This window comes from Onychomys torridus, chromosome 4 (genome assembly GCF_903995425.1).
Source record: "Onychomys torridus chromosome 4, mOncTor1.1, whole genome shotgun sequence".
In the NCBI taxonomy this organism is placed as follows: Eukaryota; Metazoa; Chordata; class Mammalia; order Rodentia; family Cricetidae; genus Onychomys; species Onychomys torridus.
Genome location: NC_050446.1, coordinates 124,632,161 through 124,655,621, shown reverse-complemented (window position 1 = coordinate 124,655,621; position 23,461 = coordinate 124,632,161). Strand labels below are relative to the sequence as shown.

The following is a 23,461-nucleotide window of genomic DNA, read 5'->3' as shown; positions in this document are numbered from 1 at the left end:
TGAACTTCCTGCCTCTGTCTCCCAAGTGCTGGGCTAATAGGCGTACGCCACCTTTGCTGAGTCTATGCAGTACTGAAAACCAATGTCAGGGCTTTGTGCAAAGCTATACCTCCAGCCCAGCCACAAAAAACATTTTTGTTTGTTTGTTTCTTTGTTTGTTTTTAGACAGGGTTTCTCTGTGTAGCTTTGGTGCCTGTCCTGGAACTCGCTTTGTAGACCAGGCTAGCCTCGAACTCATAGAGATCCGCCTGCCTCTGCCTCCCGAGTGCTGGGATTAAAGGTGTGTGCCACCACTGCCTGGCCACAAAAGCATTTTTTATTGTATTACCAATTACTGCTTTGCCTCTTTGCATTGGTTTTATCCATCGTGGCCCAGGTTTATGGCTAAAGTCCTCAATGTGAGGCTATTAGGTCACTCAGGAAGCCCTCTCCTCACCAACATTCCATTCATTCATTCATTCATTCATTCATTCATCTTGCCTTGGCACTGGGGTGGAAGTGGTGGACCACAGAGACCAAGGCCATGCCTATTCAGATTCATTCACGTGTGTGTCCCAGTAGCAGCAGCTCAGGGCCCGGCATATACTAAATGCCTAATAAATGTTTGTTGGGTGAATAAACAAATCGGGATCCAGCACATGAGGAAGGAGTGGCTGGCTGAATATATGTGGAGAGCTGCCCCTGCCCCTGCCCTACTGTCTAAAGAGGGCTACCAGGATCAAGGTCCTCTCCCAAACAATCTTCTATGGGGGCTGGGGATAGGAGGTGTCCCATATCCACCATAGCTTCCACCTAGGAAGACAAGCATCTGGTCCCCATGAGTTCCTGGATCCTCTCCCTTCTCCATGGTTTCCTATCCCCGTGATTCCCTGTCCCATGTTCTCCACACCCCAGGGCCCCATGTTAAGAAAGCATCCCCTCAAGCTGCAGAATTCTAGACAGAAGAGCCGCGAGCTCAGATCCCTGCAGTGCCTTGCAGCCTCCAGAAGGGCCAGAAAGCAAAGGGCCACCACCACCCGAGTGGGCAGCAGGAACCACGGCCTGGCCTTGCCTTCCCCTCCCAGATTTCCAGCGGTCCCAGGGCCCTGGGCTCTCACAGGTCATTCATAGAACCAGTTAGCTCCTTCCCAGGCTGGCACCACAAGCTTTTCTCACGCTCAGGACACATTTTATTACCACTTTGAGACTCCGAAAGGAAAGGTCAGTTGCCCAAGGTCACATGACTGAGAAGGTCTAAAGCTGATGCTGTGGGGGCAGGCTTGAAGGCATAAAACTATGAACAAGGGTCTGTCAAGGACAAGTCCCAACATGGCTTACTATGTCAGAAGGGCCTAAAGGGGCCCATGTGCTTGTCTCATTGAGCCCCACAGTTACACCCAAAGGAGGGGGCCGAGAGAGCAAGAGAGGAGAGGCAGCTGCAGCATCCGGACACCGGGCAAATGCCTGAAGCACAAACAAATGTGCTCAGCCATGAGGTCACTGTTTACAGTGCCGGCCTTGGTCCCTGCCAAAGGCCATCAGCAGCGGAGGGCCCCCAGCTCCTGGGCACATCAGCTCTGGAATCTGAACCTCGGATTGCAGTATGTCCCCGGTGGCTCTGATCTTCAGCAAGAGAGATGGCAACTGTAAGCAGCATCCCAGGCCAGGCAGCATCCTGAGCCATGTGTGACTGAATTCTCTCAAGAATCACATGATGGGAGTGTCACCCCACTTTACACAGAGGGAAACTGAGGCTCTGGGGGGAAAATGGTGCAAGTCACCCAGGACACAGCCAAGGCCAGAGCATCCTTATCTAAGGATGGGGTACATATTACTGATGTGTTCTGGGACCTTCTACAAGAAAAAGCTGTGGGACCCCCGTGTCCCCACCCATGACACCCTCCCATCACATGCTCAGTTGATGGCTACCACACCCATCACACAGCACCCTCTTCAGTAATTTCATTTTATATTCATGAAAGTCCTATAGGGAACTGAACATATCTCCATGTTCCACAGGGGAAACAGGATCAGAGATGAGAGGCAGCTTACCCAAGGCCACACAGCCACAAAGTGGCAGCACAGCTCTCTATCCAGTGACTCTCCCATCCTCATGCTGCCAGCCTGCTGAGGGTCTGAGATCTTGTCAACTGGATGGACTAGCAAAAAGTGAAAGAGCCTGGGAGGGTTGTTTTGGGGTGGCGGTGGGGGAAATCTCACTAATAACAATGTGCCCAATAAACCACTGGAGCGCAAAAGCCCTGCAGGGCACCGGGCCAGGAGCCTGCTGAGCAAAGGAGGGATCCCTAGGCAGACTCCTTTCAGTCCCTCTCCACCTGGTCCCCTTAGCCTGCCTGGGGTAAGTCAGCATTCTGAGGACCTCCATAATTGCCTCTAACATTCCTAGCACGCTGGGGCGAAGTGCGATGGCAAAGCCGTGGCCAGCTCGGGCTGAGCCAGAGCATGAGCTCAGCCTTGCAGCTGCGAGGGGAGGGGAAGGGGGGGGCAGGGGAAGCACGGAGATGCTGATTGGCTGGTTCAAATCCCAACAGAAGGGGCCCTTCCCCTCCTCCCGGAGGGCTGAGCCCCACCCCCACCCCAGCTGCTCTGGCCCCGCCCACCAGCCTGTTCCCCACTCCCTCATCTCCTAGGAGGCTTGTCTAAGGTCTCTCACAGAAATCCTCAAGGACCAGGGCCCAATGGCAGATTTGCCTGAACTTCTCCACTCTCCTTCCGTCTCTGCTGTCTCTGACCAATGAGAGAAATGGAGGGTCGGTTCTTTGTTTTTTAATCGTGTTTTGTTTTGTTAAAAAACAAAAACAGGATCTTGCTGTGCAGTCAAGAAAACTGGCTCCTCACAGGTACACAGGCTTGTACTGAGCCGCGGCTTTACTAAATCAACGCTGGTTCTGGAATGAACAGTGTCCTTTAAGAGTGCCTTGCAGGGCTGGATTGCGTCAGTGCCTTCCAGCAGCAGGCAGGCCTGTGTGGATGGCTCCGCACCTGTCTGCCCTCGAGGGCCCTTGGGAGTCTTCCCTAGAACATCCCTGGTTCCCGGCTCAGGCCCTCTCTTCTCCTGGGCCTCAGTGCAGAGGTTACCTATGGGACTCCTAGGCTCCTCTCTGTTCTGTACCAGCCCCAGGTCCTGTGACCCCCGCTCACACTGGGCTGTGTTCTGAGAGCAGAGGGCTGGCTCAGGGACCCATGGTTTGGACCCTCATCAGGGCTTACATAAGACAGGCAGTGGAGACTTCTCTCCTGGAGCCCTCACCTGTCTGAGTGGGGCCATCCCTGCTTGCTCCTGAGGCAGGGGAGCAGCAGGGTCCAGCAGTGAGGTCTAGGGGGTGGGTGAGCCTGACTTCTGCCACCCACAGAGGAGAGCCCCTGACCCTGGATAGCTACAACCCCCCTCTGAGCCCCAGAACCCTCATCCAGACATCGGATTCAATAATAAAGGCTAATCACTCTGGTGTCTTAGCCACAATCTCAATATCCTGGGTTGGATATTCTTACACCCATTTTGCAGATGAGGAAATTGAAACACAGGTAACTTGCTCAAAATCACAAAACCCAGTCATACTGGAGCCCAGCTCTGAGCCAGCCCAGCCCAGCTGCACTCCTTTGGTCTCTCAGTAGCCTAAGGAGCCTGTAGAACTGAGCAGAGACTATGTAGGAGGCCACTCAGAGGCCAGGTACAGGCAAGATAGAGTCTCCTGCTGCTGCTGCTGCTGCTGCTGCTGCTGCTGCTGCTGCTGCTGCTGCGTGGGGGTGGGGGGTGGGGGGGGAGTTCTGGTCATATCATTTTGGAGGACCTGTTGATCCACCAGGGGTCCCAACTTTGCAGATGGAGAAACTGAGACCCAGACAGACAGGATAACTTGCCCAAGGCAAGTAGTAAACTACAGGGATAACCTGGATCCCCAATAGGGCCCATGACCCAACCACCCACCATGGGCACCTATAAAATAGGTTGGTGGAGATCGTCAGACTGACCTTAACATCCTGCTCCAGACCACGGATGAGCTCACCATCCACCTGGCCTGTCTGGGCCGCACGGAGGCTGCGGCGCTCGGCTTTACGCAGTCGGTACTGCAGGATGCGACAGGTCTTGCTGGCTTGGTCCAGCTGCTGCCGGAGCTCCTGTAGCTGGTACACATCTTCCTCCATGTAGACATCCCGCATCTCCAGCATCTCAGCCCGCAGCTCCTCAATCTCGTCCTGCAGGCCGGAGGAATGGTCAGGTCCCCAGATGCCGTGTCAGTGGCCAGGGTGCCTGAATGCTGACCACATTTGGCAAGCAGCCCTGGGGGCCTGGGGTTATAGGCCAGATGACATCCAGATAACCACAGCTGAAACTCCCAGGCATTGTAAATATATGCCTTCTGTGGCAAAGGGGGCTTTGCAGATGTGACTAAGATAAGGGTCTCCAGACGGAAGCGGAAGCGTTAACCTGGACTATCTGGATGGGCCTTGATGGGGAGGCTAGTGGGAGCGAGCAATGTGAGACGTTTGTAGAGGGAAGGCAGACAGGCTCTGCAGGTGGAGAAAGGGCCACCAGCCAAGAAATGCAGGCAGCCTCCACAAGGGGCAAAAGGCCATGGAGAACACCCTAGAACACTCAGCAGACATGCAGCCTGCTGGGACTTGCATTTCAGACTGCAGATGCTACACAACTCTGGAGATCTGGATCTTAACAGTCCCCGCAAAGTCACCTGCTACCGGCTAAGTCTTCCTTCTGGCTCCACTGGGAAGTGGTGTGCCCTTTTTAGGAGCCGAGGGCACCAGGTCATTGGAAGGCGCCTTTGAAGGGGACTTGGTACCGGGTCCCCTCCCTCCTTGCTTCCTGGATAGCACGCGGTAGGCAGCCTCCTGTGCCACGCTCTCCCCACCACGATGCTCTATGTCACAGCAGGCACAAAAGGAAGTGAAGCCTCCAAAGGATGAGGCAAAGTACAGGCCACCACGTTCCTCCTTGTAAGCTGGTTACCGCCGGTATTTTGTCAAAGCAATAGAGGCGATTTGTTACAGAAGCGATGGGAAACACATCAGGATGTAGTCAACATTCACCAGTGCCAGCCACCTAACTGACGCTACGCTGCACACAAAACCAGGGCAACGCGTTAGTGAGCAGCATGGTCTCTGTCTTCCTCCCCAAGCCTTAATAGGAAAACACAGTAAACAAAAACCAAATTCAGATACTATTAACTCATGGAGGGAAAAAGAACAAAATAACAACAATATGGCAATCTGAGAAGTATGGGGGGGGGGGGGGGGTGGGAGGTGCTGTGTTAGGGGACAAGGTCAAGGGGGCCATCTCTAAAGAAGGGACATGTAAGCCAAGGCAAGAAACAATGACCACACGTTCCAGGAAGAAGGAGCAGTGTGTGCAGACTCAGAGGCAGGAAAGAACTCAATGCATCCAGACACACCAAGAGGTTGATGGTGGTGGCACATGCCTTTCATTCCAGCATTTGGGAGTCAGAGGCAGGTGGATCTCTGTGAATCTGAGGCCAGCCTGGTCTACAATAGTAAGTTCCAGGATAGCCATGGCTACATAGTGAGGCCCCATTTCAGAAAAAAAAAAAAATCTATCAAGGACCGGTAAGATGGGTAAAGGTGCTGGCCTGAGTTTGATCCCTGGGACCCACATGGTGGAGGAGAGGAGAGAACCAACCTCTATAAGATGTCTTCTGACCTCCTCATTGGTTCTGTGGGACACATACACACAAACAACTTAATTTTAAAATTGTTTTTGTTTAATAATGACACAAACATTTCATTCCAACACTTGAGAGGAGGCAGAGGCAGAGAGGCAGGATTTCTGTTAGTTCCAGGCCAGCCTGGTCTATATGGGAAGTTGCAGCCCAGCCAAGGCTATACATAGTGAGACTGTCTCACAAAAAATTTTGTTTACTTTGGCTTAAAAGACAGGGCAAGAGTTAGGTACGGGGAGATATGGAGTTGGAAAGATCATGAGTTCAAAGCCAGCCTCAGCTATATCAGATTATCTAAAACCCAAACAAAACAAAGAGGGGGAAAAAAGAAAGAAAAAAGAAAAAAAAAAAAAAAACCAAAGGAGTAGAGGGGTCAGCCACACAGGGCCTGGAAGGTCTGGTTTGAAGGTTTTGTTGGTTTGTTTGTTTGTTTTGGTTTTTGGAGACAGGATTTCTCTGTGTGTATTTCTGACTGTCCTGGAACTCCTTCTGCAGACCAGGCTGGCCTCAAACGCACAGAGATCTGGCTACCTCCACCTCCTGAGTGCTGGGATTAAAGGTGTGCACCACCACTGCCCAGCTGGTTTGAGGTTTAAGCAGAGGGTATTACAGGTGACCTCATTCAGGAAGGCCACCTACTGCCCCTCTGTCACCAGCTCCTCACTTCCCTCAGCTCCTCTGAAATTCTGTGTAAGAGTTCCAGTAACCATGGGAGCCTGGGAGGTCGTCCCACCTGCCTGGCCTGACATCTAGCACCTGCTTAGCCTCCTGCAGACTCCCAATGAGTATTGACGGAATGAAGAAAAGCATGCCTAGTTAAGGAGGAAAGAACAAGAGGGAGGGACTTCCTGCTGTGAAAGACAGCAAGGACTACCAGACACTACATAGAGGGGCATTCAGACACCTCACCGAAGAAACACATAATTATGTCTCATATCAAATATGGGAACTGAGTCACCAACATGAATACTATCAGTTAGCTTAAACAAGATTGCACACAGAGAAGGGAAACTGAGTCATCAGGGATGAAGCCTTGACGAAAGCACTCCCCAGGATAAGTACTCAGGGTCGGTACTGATGGAGGCAGGGAGGAACCAGGAACAGAAAGGCCCTCTGGAGAGGGGGCCAGATCTGGAAGGCTGGAGTCCCCACTCCACACCCTTTGCTCACCCCAAGGGCCTCCATAGTCTGGGAAAGGAATCATGGAGGCCTCTCCTCACCCCTACCTGCCAGCAGGACAAGCCAGGCTGTGGTCTAGACCGCAATGGGTCCAGACTGTGGCCTGGCTGCAGTGGCTCCCTGTGGGAAAGGGATGTGGCCAGATGGATTGAAGGATAAGTGAGAAGCCATGTTATCCAGGCCTCCCCACACCCCAGGGGTCCTCACATCCATCTGCCTGGCTTCTGGAACTATTTCTCAGGACACAGGAAAGGCAGACATAAGTGGCAAATTGGGGGCTCCAACCCCCACATGCTTCTCCCTCCACCAACAGCTAATTGGTGTGTCACTACTTGCCACACCAGACTGTGTCTTGGGGTGTGTTCACCATCACTCCAAAGTGGGTGACCCTGCCTTTGGCTGCAGAGGGGCAGTCACCTCAGTGGACACCCCAATCCAAAGTAGAGTCACCCCTCGACACCATGCTAAGCAGGCAGACAGGAAGTGGAAAGGGAGGAAGTGAGACAGCCAGTGAGCACACTAGTGAGAAAAATGAGGAAGTGAGGCATCCAGCCTGCACAGAAGGGAGCAGGAAGTAAGGGGCAGGAGATGCAGGCAGACAGATACATCCACACGGCCAGGCTGCAGGGGCCCATGTTCAAACTCAGCCTTGCCACCCGTGAGCAACTTACACAGTTCCCTAGTTGCTCTGACAGAACCCAGTGACTGGCAGGATGTGGGGGTCTGAGAGACTCTCCAGGTCGGAATGAGTCATGGGAGAACAGGGGCATGCTCAGACCCATGCTGCTGGGACACATTAACAGAGGTATGAGGTTGAGACCACAGTAGGTGGCATCCCTCCGTGTTTAGCTTTCTAGTAACTAACTGGCTTTTGTGAAAGTTGTACACTGTCAAACCAAGTTTTGAAAAAGAAAATATCGACCATAATTTCTCTCCCTGGTTCTGAATGACAGTGGTCCCCAAGGACAGTGCTATGGCTTGCTGATAGTGTTTGCCTAACATGCTGGGGGATATGGTTCTACCCCAATGCTCTGCACCCCCAAAAAATGGAAATCTGATACAAAACCCCTTATTCCCACCCAGGCCTACTGAGTCAGAATCTTAGGGGTTGGGTCCCTTGAGTGATTCTGAGGTAAGGAATCTCTTCCCCATTTTCTTCCCCACAGAAGACAAGAGTCCCATCTCGGCACAAGTCCTGGCCCTGGGCCTGACAGAGGCATCTAGTGAAGAAGTGGGCGAATGTCTCCCCGAGCAGCTGTCTCTCAGGGAACTACCTTCACCACAGTGCAGGCAGTTGTGGACATGCCAGCTCTGTATCTGAGAGGGTTTGGGGGGCCGAGGCCTCTGCTGGCTTGCTCCAGCTGCAGGCAAAACACCCACCAGCCCCTCCTGGCACGGTCCTACATGAGGCTTGAGTTGACAAAGGCGGGCTTGTGGCCCACACAGGCTTCTCCTGGGATGTGGGCAACAGAAACTGGACACTGCAGAACTTAGGCAGACTCTGGGTGTCCAGGCCTGAGGTGGGGGCAGGGAAAGGAGCCGCTGAGGAAGGGCCCCAGGAACACAGGACCCTGCTTGGCCCCAGAAGCCAAGAGTCCACACCCAACCCAGGCATCTTCTGAGCACCTAGGTCCTGCAGACTGGGTTTTGCCTTGTGAGGCTCCACAGTTGTGGTTCCGGTTGAAGAGAGTGGAGACACAGGCCTCCTGGCTTCTTCACAGACAATCCAGAGGCCCCACAGAGGTGCTACCGCTTGAGCTACAGGACATCGGGAAGGAGGGTTCAAACTCATAGAACAAGGTCCGGGGGTTTCCCCTTCCCAACATGGGGGCACTCCAAATCTCATCCTCTTCCTCAGATATAAGTGGCTACACTGTGCAGTGCCCACTTTGGAGTCTGGGGAACCCCGATTCTCAACCCCACAATCCGAGGGCTGCTCTGAATGAACTGGATCAAGACCCCTAGACTGTGCCAACCGTAAGAAGCTAAAGAAAGGCGTCAAGTGGTCCGTCTCGGCTGTTTTCATGCCAACCTCTGTCCCTTGAGGTGTAACCCAAACATCTAAGCCCAGGCTGCACACGGGGAGTGGAAGGGGAGGCCAGGGTCTCGGGACAACAGGTCAGCATGATCTTCCCTTTTAGAAGTTTCTTGGCCTCTGACTGGAAAGGCTATGCCTGTTGATTAGAGGAAGTCTGCGTCGGGTCCAAGCCCCTGACCCCTTGCCATGCCCCAGTCTGTTCCCTACTCTGCCTTGCACCTACACCCAGATATGCTAGGACCGAAAGGCTGGCATGGCCTACAGGGAGGCCCCCGAGCACAGGCCCGTCCATGCACTTCTGACTGCCAATCCTCTCCAGCCCTGGGAAGGAAGCACTGAAAACGCTCCCATTTCGCAGAGGAGGCATCCGAGCCTCAGAACTTTGCCAGAGCTGCTCAGGCTAGGGAAGGGCGAGGCTGGATTCCACACAAGGCGATGGCCCTAGGCCAGGGGATGCTAACTGCGTTCTTCCAGCTTTACTCAGGCCTGTGCGCCACTGGCCTTCACCGGCCAGCCCCCAGCTCTCTCATCTCTCCAGAACATCCCTCCCACCTCCAATCTGATTCAGAGCCTACAATCTGAACTGCATGGTCCCTAATGGCTACAATGCAAGGCTGTATTTACTTTTTCTTCTTCTTTCTTCCTCTAACTGCCTGAGGAAGGGCAGAGCAGGGTAAGGCTGGGTCTGGCCCATGCCTGGTCTCCAGCATCACTGGGATGTGGAATGCAACAGGTACCATGGGTAGGTGTGAATGAAAGAGTAAGCTGCTGGCCTGCTGGTCTCTCTCCATAGCCTCTGTCCTTTGACTCCAGATGTAGGGCTTGTATGAAAGGGCAGATAGAGCCCAGGCAGACCCCTGTGCCACCATAGGAGGGTGGCAAGGTCTGCCCAGGGAACCGCCTGCTTCCCACACACTTCCTACACATCAAGTGTCTCTCTGTCCACACAGTGACCCAAGAGAGTTACTGGCAGGAAGCAACCTCCCAGAGATGGCCAATTCCCAGGACTCCTGGGAAATTGGCCCGGAAGAGTCTCTAGGTTCAGGCTGGGCTGCACATGAACTCACAATGCTACTAATAATAGGCTCTCAGAGTAGCACAGGACTCCACAGTTTATACAGACATTCCTGGTGAATCATCTCATGGGTCCTCACAGAAAGTGCTAGCTAAGGCAAGCCAGGAACCCCTGTTCTGCAGGGAAGGCTGTGAGCATCACAGGGAAGGTGGGTATGCAGAGCCTACCCAGCCAGGCAAGAACCCTGGACAGAATGCTTCCCTTGGGACCCCCTACTCTCGCTACTCAGCAAAGTCACACATTTATTTTCACTAACCTCTCAAAATTGGTGGCACGTGCCTTTAATCCCAGCACTCGGGAGGCAGAACCAGGCAGATCTCTGTGAGTTTGAGGCCAGCCTGGGCTACAGAGTGAGTTCCAGGAAAGGCTCAAAGCTACACAAAGAAACGCTGTCTTGAAAAACAAAAACAAAAAATAGCATCTCCTTCCATTGTGGACTCAAGAACAATATTGGAAGATGATACTGAGACTATATTGGAAGCATCCAGGACTTGGACACCAAAGATATCACTAATATTTTCATATCCTATAATGGTTCCTGCAAAAATGTAAAGTATTGTTCATGCTCATCAGTACTGAAATTACAGTAGTTAACAAAGCAGCCACCAGAACTCATGAGTTAATAAACATCCGTAACTATATCATAGTTGCTGTAGTTGGAAGTTTTCCTGTGTCCCGCCCAGTCTCACAGCTGCTCAGACCCATGTAAACATATAGAGGTTTATGTTACTTACAAACTGTATGGCCTATGGGTCAGACTTCTTGCTAGCTAGCTCTTATAACTTAACTCAACCCATTTCTATTAATCTATATGTTGCCATGTGGCTGTGGCATTACCGGTCTGCTGTCCAATAAAGACCAAGTGTGTGTGTGTGTGTGGGGGGGGGGTCCTTGTATATGAGGGCAAAGCACATGCATGATGGATTTGGGCTGTGGGAAATGAAAAAGACTGAATGTGACATCCCTTTGCAAATACACAGCACACAGCAGTGTATGACCCCAGAGACAGCCCTGCCCCAACCTGCCCCTTAAGGGGCAGAGAAGTAGTCTAGGGAACATAAGGTTTCTGAAGACTAGAAGACGTTGCCACTTGGCAGCCTATGAGATGCTAAGTGGAGATCCCCGACTCTCCCACCCAGGAGTAGCTCCCAGTGCCACCGTGGGGCCCTGCAGACCACATTTGAGATCCTAGCTATGCTGAGGCTGAGTCTGAAGCTGGGGATTGACATCCTAACACAGTAAGCTCCCATGGACTCTACACTGTGTGGGCCTCCTGCTGCTCCATCCTGGCCTCCTAAGTTTTCACCTCAAAAACACCAAGCACTGAGTACCTCAAATACATCTCTGTGCTTGAACAATTAGTGAGTGTCATAGTAGGCCTGGTGGCCAGAGCCAGGTTGAAATGACCAGATGTCATCCCTGTCATGGTCACCCCCCCATCCCAATAAGCTGCTCCAACTTGCATAAGATATGCTGGGATTTTTTCCTTCCTCCCTCCCTTCTCCAGGGTTGGGGATTGAACTCAGGAGTCTTGCGCTTATTAGTGCTTGCTTTGTACATCCAACCCCCCAAAAATGATTTTTTAAAAAATGCTTATAAATGTGACTGAAACTGTTTAAATGTTCCCTCATTTAAAACCCTCCAATGATTACCAAAACCTGGGACAGCCATGTGTCTCCTGCCTGGCAAATGGATAAGCTGTGGCCATTCAGTGTAACAGAACTCCGACAGCAGAAGAGGAACAGGACTCTGGAAGCATCTGGTACCCTGGCTCCATGAAGGAAGCCAGCCACACTCGACGCTGTGGGATGCCATGTATGTGCCTTTCTGAATGGGCAAGGTTATGGGACAGAGAACACACCAATGGAAGAGAGAGGGCTTTGATTATAGAGGAAATTCGAGTGAACAACCAACTCTTCTAGACCCTCTCTTTTGTTTGGTTGCTGAGGATTAAATCTGCTGTCTCCCACATGTCAAGTCCAGGCTCCAGCCCTGAGCTACACTCCTAGCCCTTAGGTACAACTTAAATACAGTAAAGTGATTGTTTTAGTGTATCCAGTTTGGGGCCTGTGAGATGGTTCAGTGGGTAAAGGTCTTTACTGCTAAGCTTGATCTTCCACAAACTGTTCTGTGACCTCCACATGCATGCCTGCACTCACAAGTTAATATGAAAGGCAGCTAGGTAGGTAGGTAGGTAGGTAGGTAGGTAGGTAGGTAGATAAATAGATAGATAGATAGATAGATAGATAATTTTTAAGAAGAAATAAAATTTTAATGTACCTAGTTTTGCATCCTTAGTTTATATCTTGACTGGAATTAACAGTTACACAACTGAATACATTCATCAATTTATTTTACAGTGAGACCCTGTTTCAAACAGATAAAAGCAAAGTGAAACAAACCCTCCACAGAGGCAAACTCTTTCACCACACACAGAACGAACCTGTCCCAGAAGCACAGGCTCCACCACGCCCGACCCCACTCACTTCTCACACCCATGTCACTCAACTACCTTACGTGGGCCACACTCCAGCCATTCGAGTCTCCCCTGCAGCAGACATCGCCTGCTCTGTCCCAGCTCTCAGCCTGTCACTCCTGTGCTGAATGGCACGTGGCACCTCGCAGCCTAGACATCTCTTTCCTCACACTGGGTGTCGCCGTCTTACTTATGACATTCATTTCACACCTTTGTCTACTCGACTGTGGAAAGTCCGTCTCTGACACTAGAGACGTTAGGACAAGGCTGGCACACACAGAAGGGCACACACACTCAAGAAATAGCTAAGCATGAACAGCCAGCCTGAGGAGAGCGCCGCCCTCCCACGGTGCAGCTACAGCAAACCGCCTTTAGACTCTGAGCTAATGTCCAAGGAGGCTTCAACTGTGACACCAGCCATGACAGATTCCAAATCTACCCCAAATGTATCACTTCCTTTCTAGCTCCCATCCAACTGGCCAATGAGCAGGCAGACTCAGGGATGGACAGGCAAAGTTGAGTCATATATGGGACCAGGAACTTCTCTCGCATCAACTGCTCTACAGAGAAATAGGGGCTCTGCTTTGCCCACCTCCTCCCATACCACCTGGCTACCATGTGGCCATCATTCCCTTGGGTCAAGGCCCAGGCTGCCTACCCATCTGCCAGCCTGGCTCTAGGCCACTTGTCACCCACCCTGGCTCTGGCAACCTACCTCAGCCCTGGAAGAGCTGACCAGCAGGGTGGCCAGCAGGGTGGCCAGCAGTGGCCACGGGGACAGCATGCCAACCCCACCCAAAAGGCCAGAAAAGCCATCTGCTGTTCTCTCCCTGCTCCCCGGGACTCTGACAAGGCTCCAGATGAGATCATCGCACGTGGACCCCAGAGAAGGGCTGCAAAAGGCTTCACTTCCCTCTCGGCTCAAATACAAATGCTCTAGACACAGGCAGGGGACAGGGAACTGAAAAGGGCTCCATCCTTCACAGAGCGGGCAGAGGCTGAGAGGGACTCTGGGCTCCTGTCTCCCAGTACGAGCTCACTTCAGCTTAGCTTCCTCAGGCAAGGGTTTGGGAGTCAGGGTCAAGGTTCCTAGATGAAGGTCACATCCAACCAAGCATCATGAGGTCACAGATCTCAATGGCCCTTGTTCTGCTGGCATTGAAGATGTCTGATCCTGACTCTGGGGCCTACCTATCCAACACCATAGAAAGCAGACAGACTGACCAAGCCAGGCCCACACCAACAGTGCAGTTATTCCCTACATCCCCAGCAGGCAAGAAGCCTGAAATGAGAGGGGTCAGTAGTCAGGAGTTAGGCTCATTTTGAGGCTCATGAACTGGACTATCTCTGCCAGACACCAGGTGAAGACCAGGAGCCATCATCTCTGTCTCAGTGATGATCCCCTGTGGCTGGTGCTAGTCTACCTTCCCACTTCACAGAGGAGCAAACCAAGGCTGAGAGAGTGAAGACCCCAGGGAGGCGGTCTCCAGACCTGGCACATCTCTGCACATGAAGCAGATGCTCCTCGCTCACTCACTTCTGTGTGTGTGTGTGTGTGTGTGTGTGTGTGTGTGTACCTGCACGCGCACAAGCACATTGATCAAGGCTGGGGAGATGCCCAGAGACTACCAAGGTCACATCTGGCTTGTCACTGTCTGATTCAATGCCTTTAGGGGAAAGCAGGCCCTATGCTGCTTGGGCACACTCTGGGGAGCACCAGACCCTGCTCCTCCTGTCCTGTGGCAGTGCACAGGAAGTAGGCAGCTTTGAATCAGGATTTGTTGACAACTTCCCCCAGCCTCTGGGCTTCAGCCAAGTCTACAACAACAGAGAGCAGGGAGTTGAGGATTTAAGAGTCAAATGAGCCACACAGCCTGAGGCCCTCTTGTCACTTATGGGCTATGTGACCAGCAAGCTCCTAACCTTCCTGGGCTGCAGTGTAAGCCTGGGTAGAAGGGAGGGCTAAACATTCTGGAAGGTCCATGCTGTGCCATGCCGAACACCAGGAGGGGCTGCTGGGAAACTGAGAATTACTGGTTAACAATCTAGTCACTGTGGGATGAATGCCCCACCAAGGAGTCCTCACAAAGCTCAGTGGTACCTAACACAGGAAACCTGGCCCAGAGCAGTCCCTAGGCACTGCTCCAGCTGAACTTGTGGAAGTGGGGGGAGGGAATGGATGGGGTAACGAAAGGGCAAAGCCATGGGGGAGTCTGGGTGCAAAGACTGTGGAAGTGTGACCTCATAGGCAGCTCAGCCACAGGCTGGGCCAGGAGGGATGGTGCCTGGGCAATGCAGGACCAGGGAGGAGTCACCAAGCAAACTAGTGCAATTGAACAGTCCAGAAAAGTCAAGCAGGCTCAGGCAGTCGGGAAACCCCACACTTTACCACCAGCCACCTCTATTTCCATCTGTGGCCCAGGCAGGAGGGGACCACTATCTTGGAATAGGGGCCCGGGAGTGGTCCTCCACCAGCAAGCAAGCATCACCAGATTCCGTGTAAGACACAGGTTTTGGCCATCAGGGCAAGAGTGACTTAGGGTAAGGGAGCTGCAAGGAGTTTCCCACACACCTCCCAGACAGATAGGCACACCCAGAGTGAGCGGCAGCCTGAGACCCAGGACCCAGGGCTCTCCTGGGGTCAGACTAGAGCCTTCTGCCTCTAAGGGTAAGGGCTGAGAACCAGGATGAGTGATGAGTAGAGAGGGTCAGTTCCTCAAATACCCACTCCCTCACGAGGAATCTTCACAGCAACCGTGCAGAGCATTTTGTAGAGCTGAGGCTCACGAAGGGGAAACACGGAGAACCAAAGTGCAGACCTACGGCTGTAGCCCAGGCTTGCTCATTCCAAATCCCTTGCTTTCGGTCCTTCTGGCCGAGACACGGAAGGGATGGACTGTAGCTTCTACCTCCTTGGACTCCTGCCTCACCTCGGGGCAGCCAGCAACTGCAGCCAAGATGCTGGCCCGGGGGGGTGGGGGGGGGGCCCTCCTTCCTGCACCAGAGGGGTGTGTATTGACTACAAATGATGTCATTTGTTAGAAGCTAGGGGGTTGGCCACAGTTAGAACCTGGCTGCTCTCCAGGCCTATGTCTTGAAGTTAACCAAGCCCTCTTCTGGAGTGTCCCTCTGCTACAGAAGCTACCCAGAGCCTGGGGTCCTTCCCATCTTCTGTACACAGGATGGTGATAGGCTGCTATATGCCTGGACTCTTATTTCCCCAAGTATCTGCAAGAAAGGGATTGAATTCCCACTGTACAGACTGGAAGACTGAGGCTCCAATAGGCAACGTGCATAGGAAAGATGTAACAAGGTGAGGCTTGGCCCCAGACCTAATTCTAAAGAATGCCTAGGAGGCCTCAGAATCTTCCCGGCTTCCTCCCTCATTGGCCTCCTGAGAGAGGAGCAGTCTTGAGCCTGGTGCTAGGGTCACATGGTCCCAGCCCTGCTATGAACCAACAAGGTGACCTTCCAGTCAAGGCTGCACTGACCTGGAACTTGGTGCCCTTCAAGGGGGCCTCTCCTTCCACGACTCTCACATCCACGACCCTATTCTCCTGTCTCCCCTCGCTCTGTCCTTTCCTGACAGGGTCTCCCTCTATACAGCACAGGCTGGCCTTGAACTGCCCCGGCCTCCTGAGTGCTGGGACTACAAGCATGCACCACCACACCCGGCTCCAGCCCTCCTTTTTAAACCTATCATCCATTTCCACAGCTGACCAATCAGGCATACACAGCCATTTAATGAGCCCCCCACCCAATTGTGCCAGGCCCTGTTCCAGAAGCTGAGCACCGAGGCAGCTGCTCAGGCAACCCTGCAGCTGTGATGTCTCCTTGAGGAAGCCCACTCAGCTGCTCTCAGGTGCCTGCACTTCTTCTCACTTCTTTAAGTTCCAGACTAGACATGGGCACCCTCTATGGATCAGTGCATCATGGCCTCTGTAGCTTGCAGCCAAGGGAGACAGGATAAGGAGGAAATTCCAAAGAGATCAGAAGTTACCCTGAGGCAATGTTCCTTCTTGGGCAGGCTTGCTATCTATTTCCCTTAGCCCCACAATGCCTGGCTCTCGAGCCTGGGGGGCTCTGGCACCGCTTCTCGGTCATGGAGACCTGCAGACTCCCTCCACTGCCTTCTTCAGTTGGGCTCCTGGGCCCCCAGATCCAGGTGGTTACAAACTCCAGTCCTGACTCCACTTCCATTCCCCAGCAGTCTGCTAAGAGGAAGCCTTATGAGCAGCTGGAAATAGTAAGGCCATATACAGTAGCTCCAGGGGGACATTGACCAAGTCTTCCTGTGTTTATGTGTAGGTGAAATGTCACAGTCAGCGTAAGTGGATGCATGTGCGTGCGTGTGAGAGAGAGAGAGAGAGAGAGAGAGAGAGAGAGAGAGAGAGAGAGAGAGACTATGCATGTTTGGTGCCCTGGTTAGGCAAACACCATGTCTGACATTTGACATTTGCATGGTCAGCCCTTGTGTCTCTGCTAATGTGTATGAAGGTTTGTGTCTATCCTATATCTGTGAACTCTTTGTATCCACCTGAAATCTGTTGAGCCTCAGACACATGTGCAAAGGTCGGTTGCTCTCTGAGGAAGAGGCAGTTCAGGGTATCTGGGTGAGCCAATGACTGTGTCACCTGTCAAGGATGTCCCTGGGTTCCCAGGGATGCTGGTATGTGTAGATAGTGTCTGTGTGTATTTGTGTGCACACCTTCACATGTATGTGTGTGAACACTTCCTATGTGTCTGAGGGTGTCTCCAAGCTGTGTGTAGAAGGGTATGCTGATAAGTGATGTATTTGGTAGTGTGTGGCATGAAGGGTCTACACACGGCTCTGTATACAGCTTTCCATGTGGATCCACAGTGACTGTGCCTGGAGGCTGGCCTCCGGAAGCATATAGCATAAGTGAGTCACTGAATGTATACATCAGTCAGGCATGAATAGATGTGGGCCTCTGGGCTTGAGCTCTGCATGAGCGTACATGTGTTTGTGTGTCCAGTCCCTTGTAAAGCACACTGAGCTTTGAGATCTCCCCAGCCACCTCATTTTCTCTCTGCTTGAGCTGCTCCCCCAGCCCCCAAGCCCTGCCCCCCAGCTAGAAGCTGCGACTCAGGGCAGGGACCAGGGGACTCTGCTGACATGGGACAGACTGGGTCCCTCCTATGCCTCTCAGGAGTTTTGCAGAACTGCCTGAGGCCTACCACTCAGAAGACTCTGGATGACATCACAGGGAGGGAGGAGAGAGGAAAGGGCCATGGGCTGAAGCAATGGACATGCACCTTCACAATCAAGAGGTCCATGACACACTAACCCCCCATTTTACAGAAGTGATCCCCCTCGGGGCACACCCCCACCTGCAGGCTTGGATATCAGCTTTTTGAGTTTTTGTTTTTGAGACACAGTCTTAGCTTAAGCTGGCCTTGAACTCACTCTGTTGTTGAGGATGGCCTTCAACTTCTGGTCCTTCTGCCTCTGCCTCCTGAATGCCAGGATTACAGGCACGTGCCAGCGTGTCTGGTTTATGCGGGTCTAGAGATGGAACCCAAGGCTTTGTGCATGAGAGGCAAACACTCCCCCAACTGAGCTTACTCACCATTTGCTCCCTACAAATCTTAGCCTGGCACCTGGCCCACAGGATTCCTCTCACCAACCTCCATCCATGACCAGACATGTCAGTAGCAACCCAAAACTCAATCGTGCTGGCCACATGGCAGGCAGAACAGGACCAAGATAGAACAGCAAGGCTGGAATGCCTGCTGTAAGAGAATCCCAGAGCCTCCACTTGTCCATCGCCAGTCAGCGAAGGGTTTTCTCTGGGCCCTTGTGAGTGGTATCTATCACTCACAGTTGGAACCCTAGTAGGGTGGGTGCCTTGGCTCCCTGCTACCTGCCTGTGCAGTGGGAAATATGATCATGCCTTCCTGTCCCCCTGAAGCAGCACCCAATGTATTAACACTCAAGGGCTAAGGAAACCCACCCCCCGGCTCCTCCCAGTTCCTCCAAGAATGAACACACAGACATCCTGTCTGCTCATTGGCTCAGAATCATAACAATTCCTCACGAGACACAAGGACTTCTCTTTACGAGATGTTTTCCTGACTGTTCACATCTCCCTGATTGCTGAAAACAATCCTTGGAGACTGTCCAGGCACACCTCACCATCTCCATTAGACAGATGAAAAAAAAAAAAAAAAAAAGCAGCTCAGAGCGCCCGGCCACTTGCCCATGACCACACAGTAAATGGTAGAATCAGGTCTCAAGCCAGCTCCAGTACTGAGATACCCAATGACACACAGGTAACAGTGGTCACAGAGACTTTAGACCACTGGGGCTCTGAAAATCAAAAACAGCTAACCTGCCTAAAGCCGTATTTCTGGGTCCTGAAAACCCCAGTGGATAACCCTCAGGCACCTTGACCAGAAGGGACCCCAGGTCAGACAGGTCTACTGTAACCACCATGCCTATCTCCCCAGTTGCTTCCCAGGGATCGCAACAAACTCTCAGGATCATTTACACAGTACTCCCGACAAACCCAATGCCTGTGTCCACTCTCTGGATAGTTCCGGTGACACCAAGCTCACCACCTTCCCCGAAGAAGTGCCTTTTGTCTTGTCACCGGCAGAGGCTGCACCTCCCTCACTTGGGCTCCAGAACAAGACTTCAAGAGACGGGGGATGTGTAGTCACCCAAGGGTCCTTCCTGGTTGACAGTCCCCCCTACCCTGACAACCCTAGCACACACAAACTGGAAGGTGACCCTAACAGGGCCACCTGGAGTCCAGGGCATTCCCTTCAACTCCTATGGTCAGCCTGCAGTGGGTATGCTGGGGGTTTGGAGTCATTTTCCTTCTTACCCAGTCTCTACACCTCAGATGTAAAGAGGCTCAGAGAGGCAGGAAACACACAGGAGACTGATGCTCTCTACTCCCAGCTCTGGCTGCCTGGAGCAGTGTGGCTACCACCAAACGTGCGCAACAAGAGTCGGCGAGGCTCCCTTCCTCACCCAACACCCCTCAACTTTCCTCAGCCTAGAATGTTCTACTACGGTCCCTTATTCTGCTGGCTCCATCATCTCTCAGCTCCTGGCCTCCCCGAGTCCCCAGCCCCACCTCCACGTGCTCTTGGCACAGTTAACCATCTCACCCTATCACCAGCCACATTGTGTTCTGTTGACTATTGTTTAACTCTGGTCTCTCCAGAGGCTTTCCCTAGTTCAGTTACACCCCCAAATCGGCACTATGCTGTTAAGCTCTAAGCAAACGTTGAGTGAGTGAGTGAGTGAGTGAGTGAATGAATGAATGGACTCAAGGTCAGGAGGAAGAGCCCAGCCTGCTCCCACAGAAGCCACAAAATAATCTGACAGATGCACAAGGTCTCTATCCTGAGAGCAGCAAGTGACATCAGGATAGAACCGTACAGCGTCTAGTGCTCTGTAGCTGCATGCGCATTTAATCTTTAGGGATGACCTATGTGTGCCTGCTTAATTCTTAAGATGAGAAAACTCAGGTCCAATCATGGGAAGTAAGGTGCTCAAGATCACACAGTCAAGAAGCTACAGAGCCAGCAGTGGCCCAAAGCTTGTGCATGAAGACTCAACTACAAATGGATGGTAGAAACTGAGGCTCAACCTGACCCTGAAATGGAATGTTCCCAGGCGGTTCCTGGTCTCCAGGAGAACCTAGGCTCAACCCGAGGCCCCTGGCACCACTTTCCCATCTGCATACTCATGGGTGGTTTCAGATGGAGTTCAGGGCTCTGTCTGACCACTTCCTGGGAGCACAGGAAGGGATCCAGGATAGGAGCAGGAAGAAACCAAATCAACAACTACAAGTTGTCCTCATTTTCTGGAGTGAGGTCAGGGTCTGGAGCAGCTCAGGGAACACAGGAAGCTGGGAGGAGCATCCAGGAGGCTGTCCCCCATCCTCTCACCCTCCACAAACTGACCCAACCCCCAACTGTCAACACTGAGTGAGGCCTTTGCAAAGACTCATACTCCCATTTAACAGAAAAAAAAAATGGAAGCCTGGCCTGGGGGAGGTTCCGGCTAGGAACCGGTAGCAGATGACCATTTCTCAGATGGACCCGTGTTCTCTAGTGTGCAGGAGTTTACTGAGCCCATGTGGGACAGAGGATCCAAAGAAGAGCAAGAGGAATACCCCAACAGGCTAAGGAAGAAGAAACCCTTCTAGACAGTAGAACTGGGAGAGTCAGTTAAGTGCTGCAGGGCAGACATGTCATCAGAGTGCCATCAACTCCATGGCTGCTGGCCAGGCCACTCTGGGTGTCGTGCCAGGCCATCAACAGACAAGTGCAGTCAACACCGCAGTCTCTTCCATGGTGGCAGTACATACAGCCCATGAAGATTCCAGCTGCCCACACCAAGGTCAAGAAGCCAGGACAGGGCTGTCCCCATAGCTGCCACCGTGTCAGGGGACAGGCAGCCAGAGCACAAGCTGTACCTAGATGCCCAGGCACAGCCGCCTGTTCTTCTCAGGAAGCTCTGCAGTCCCACGCGCACAAAGGGAATACCCCTATCCAAGAGGGCAGCTTCCCTCCTCACACAGGGAGCACGGGCCACGTCTGCCCAAGCTTCTCTCAGCAGGGACAGAAGACAATATCCTGGGATTGAGGAAGTGGCCTCTGAACCAGTTCTCCCACGACATCATCCTCTCAGGCTGTGGGACCGTTAGACTGGGCGGAAGTGGACTCCAGCCAAGGGGATGTTCCCAGATGTCATGCTTTCAAACTGGTCCCGCCCCAAAAGGCAGGCGAGGACAGGCCTGCCGGGGAAGCCCTGGGTAAGGACTAAGGATGGTGTTCTGGCTCTCCTTGCCAGGGGATAGCCACGGTTTCCCTGGCAGCCGGACACATCAATGTTGGCCCCAGAAAGGAGAGCCAAGGAAGGGCCGCTGACCTGGGGGCGGTGTCCTGGGCGGCTTACAGCAGAGGTCGGCCTTGGCTGACTAGCCCCCGCCCCTCGACACCGAGCATCCTCCAAAGCACTTTTACGAGGAGGGGGATGCACACTGGGGTCCTTTAGTCAGTATCTTATCCAAGATCCCCCTCGGGAGAAGAGTAGGAAAAGAAGGTGGGGCACTCTTTCCCTGCTAGTGTTAAAGTGGCCGGCTGAGGCCCTGGGGCTCTTGAGCCAGGGTGGCAGGTCCTCCTCCCCAAACCCTGGACTCCCCTTCCCCTCTAGGTCCCCACCTTGAGATAGTCGTTCTCGGAACGCAGCTCTTCCAGCTCCCGCACCAAGCTGCCGGGCCCGCAGTCCAGCATCTCCTCGGTGAGGTCGGAGAAGGCGAGCGAGGCGCTGAGTGGCAGGCGACTGCTGCCCACCGACGATGCTGCCACCGACGGCTCATCCGGGGAGGCAGGCGGCCGCGGAGGCTGCTGCCCCGACGGTGCCGGTTGGGGCGGCTGCCCGGTGCGGGTCCCCGCCGGGCCACCCGCCGCAGACTCGGCGTCGCTGCTCAGCGCCAGCTCCAGGCCCAGCAGGCGCGCCTCCTCCGACGCGCAGTCCGACACCTCCGAGCTGCTGTCGGTGAGGCTGGGCGGCGGCGGCGGCGGGCGCGGCCCGGTACCCGGACGAGGGCGGCCCTTGGCGCGGACCCCCGTGCGCACCCCGGCCACCCTCGGCCCCGCGCCCCGGGCTCCAGGCGTCACCGTGCGCCCCTTCTTGTCCGGCCTCGCCGAGGACGCGGCGCCACAGGCTGCGGCGGCGCCCGGGCCTGTGCCGCGGCGGCCCTTGGCCAGAGACCAGCCGGCCACGTCCTTGGGCCGGGCTGGCGATGGCGCGCGGTGGCTCTTCTTCCTTTCCGTGGCGGGCGCGGGAGCAGGCGGGGGGCAGTAGCCCCGCGCCGATGACTCTCCCGCTGGCGCCTCCATCGCGGCCTCCCCGGGTCTCAGCGAGCGGCGCGCATGGCCCGGGAGCGGCCGGTCTGGGGGTCCCTGCGGCGGGTCCCGGATGCGCTCCCGCCGCTCAGGCCGCGACTGCGCTCCGGCCTCCTGCGTCCGGGGACAGCGCTCGGGCCCTGGCCCACGCCGCGCGGCCTCTCCGCTACTTTGTGCTCTCAGCGCGCGGCCCGATCTCCTCCAGGCACCACGACTCCGGCTCCGGCTCCGCCCGGTGCCCGCCCCCTCCGCCTCGCCGCGCCCTCGGAGCGAGCCCGGACCCCGGCTGCCGCCTGTTCGGCGATCGCCGCCTCGGACTCCCAGTCCGGCTGAGGCCAGGGCCCCGGCTCCGCCCGGCGCGGCCCGCCCCCCACGCAGCCCCGCCAGTTCCCCGCCCCGCCGCCTCGGCTCGGGGGCGCGCGGCTCGGCGAACAAAAGGCGGACGCGGCGGGAGCAGCGGGGAGGGACGCGGGCGGGGAGCGAGGGAGGGATCCGCGAGGCAACAGCGACCCCCTCGAGGGTCAGGCAGGCCTGGGCAGCCGCGGCCTCGGCTTGCTGCGGCAGCTCCCGGACACTGGCTGCTCCCCTGCGGGCTGGGGGATGGCACCCGGTCGTGGAGCCTGGGAGTCTGGCGTCGCCGTGGGGGCCTCGTGGATGGCAGGAGAGGATATTCCCCGGCAGAGGCCCCGCGGACCTCAAAGGGCCGGAGCCAGCATCCATGCACACCCAGCACCGCGCCGCGAGCCCCTTGCGGGTGCTGAGCCTGCGCGAACTCCGCCCCCTTTAGCTGGGCATGACAAACGACCCCATCGCTTAGAACGGTAAACTGAAGCATGACCCAGCACGCGGTCTGCTCTTGGTCAGCGGAGAAACCAGGATGGAGCCTCATGCCTCCAGAGTGTCCTGGACTCCTCCTGCCTGACCGCTGTCATAGTGATCCCGCGTGCATACTGGACTCTGTACACCTTGGCCGCCTGCGATCCCGAGCAGAGTCCTTTCTCCTACCCCAATTCCAAGGTCTTTGCGATTCAACTTCAGGCTGTGACTTATGCATGCCTGGCAATCGGATGCTTGGAGGGAGGGGGCAGGTTCTGGGCCGGATGGAGGCT

The 23,461-nt window shown here is 54.4% G+C and overlaps 1 protein-coding gene across 2 annotated transcripts in view; it reads right to left on the bottom strand.

Moving 5' to 3' along the window:
• Soga1 (suppressor of glucose, autophagy associated 1) overlaps nucleotides 1–22,704 on the bottom strand; it is a 71,250-nt gene extending 48,546 nt beyond the window's left edge. For both annotated transcript variants that reach the window (XM_036186455.1, XM_036186456.1), the window contains exons 1-2: nucleotides 21,666–22,704; nucleotides 3,973–4,197 (exon numbers count right to left, since the gene is read on the bottom strand). In XM_036186455.1, the coding sequence (XP_036042348.1) occupies nucleotides 3,973–4,197; nucleotides 21,666–22,346 (906 nt within the window). In that variant the 5' untranslated portion in view covers nucleotides 22,347–22,704. The remainder of the gene's footprint in view (nucleotides 1–3,972; nucleotides 4,198–21,665) is intronic.
• Between the last annotated feature and the right edge of the window lie 757 nt (nucleotides 22,705–23,461).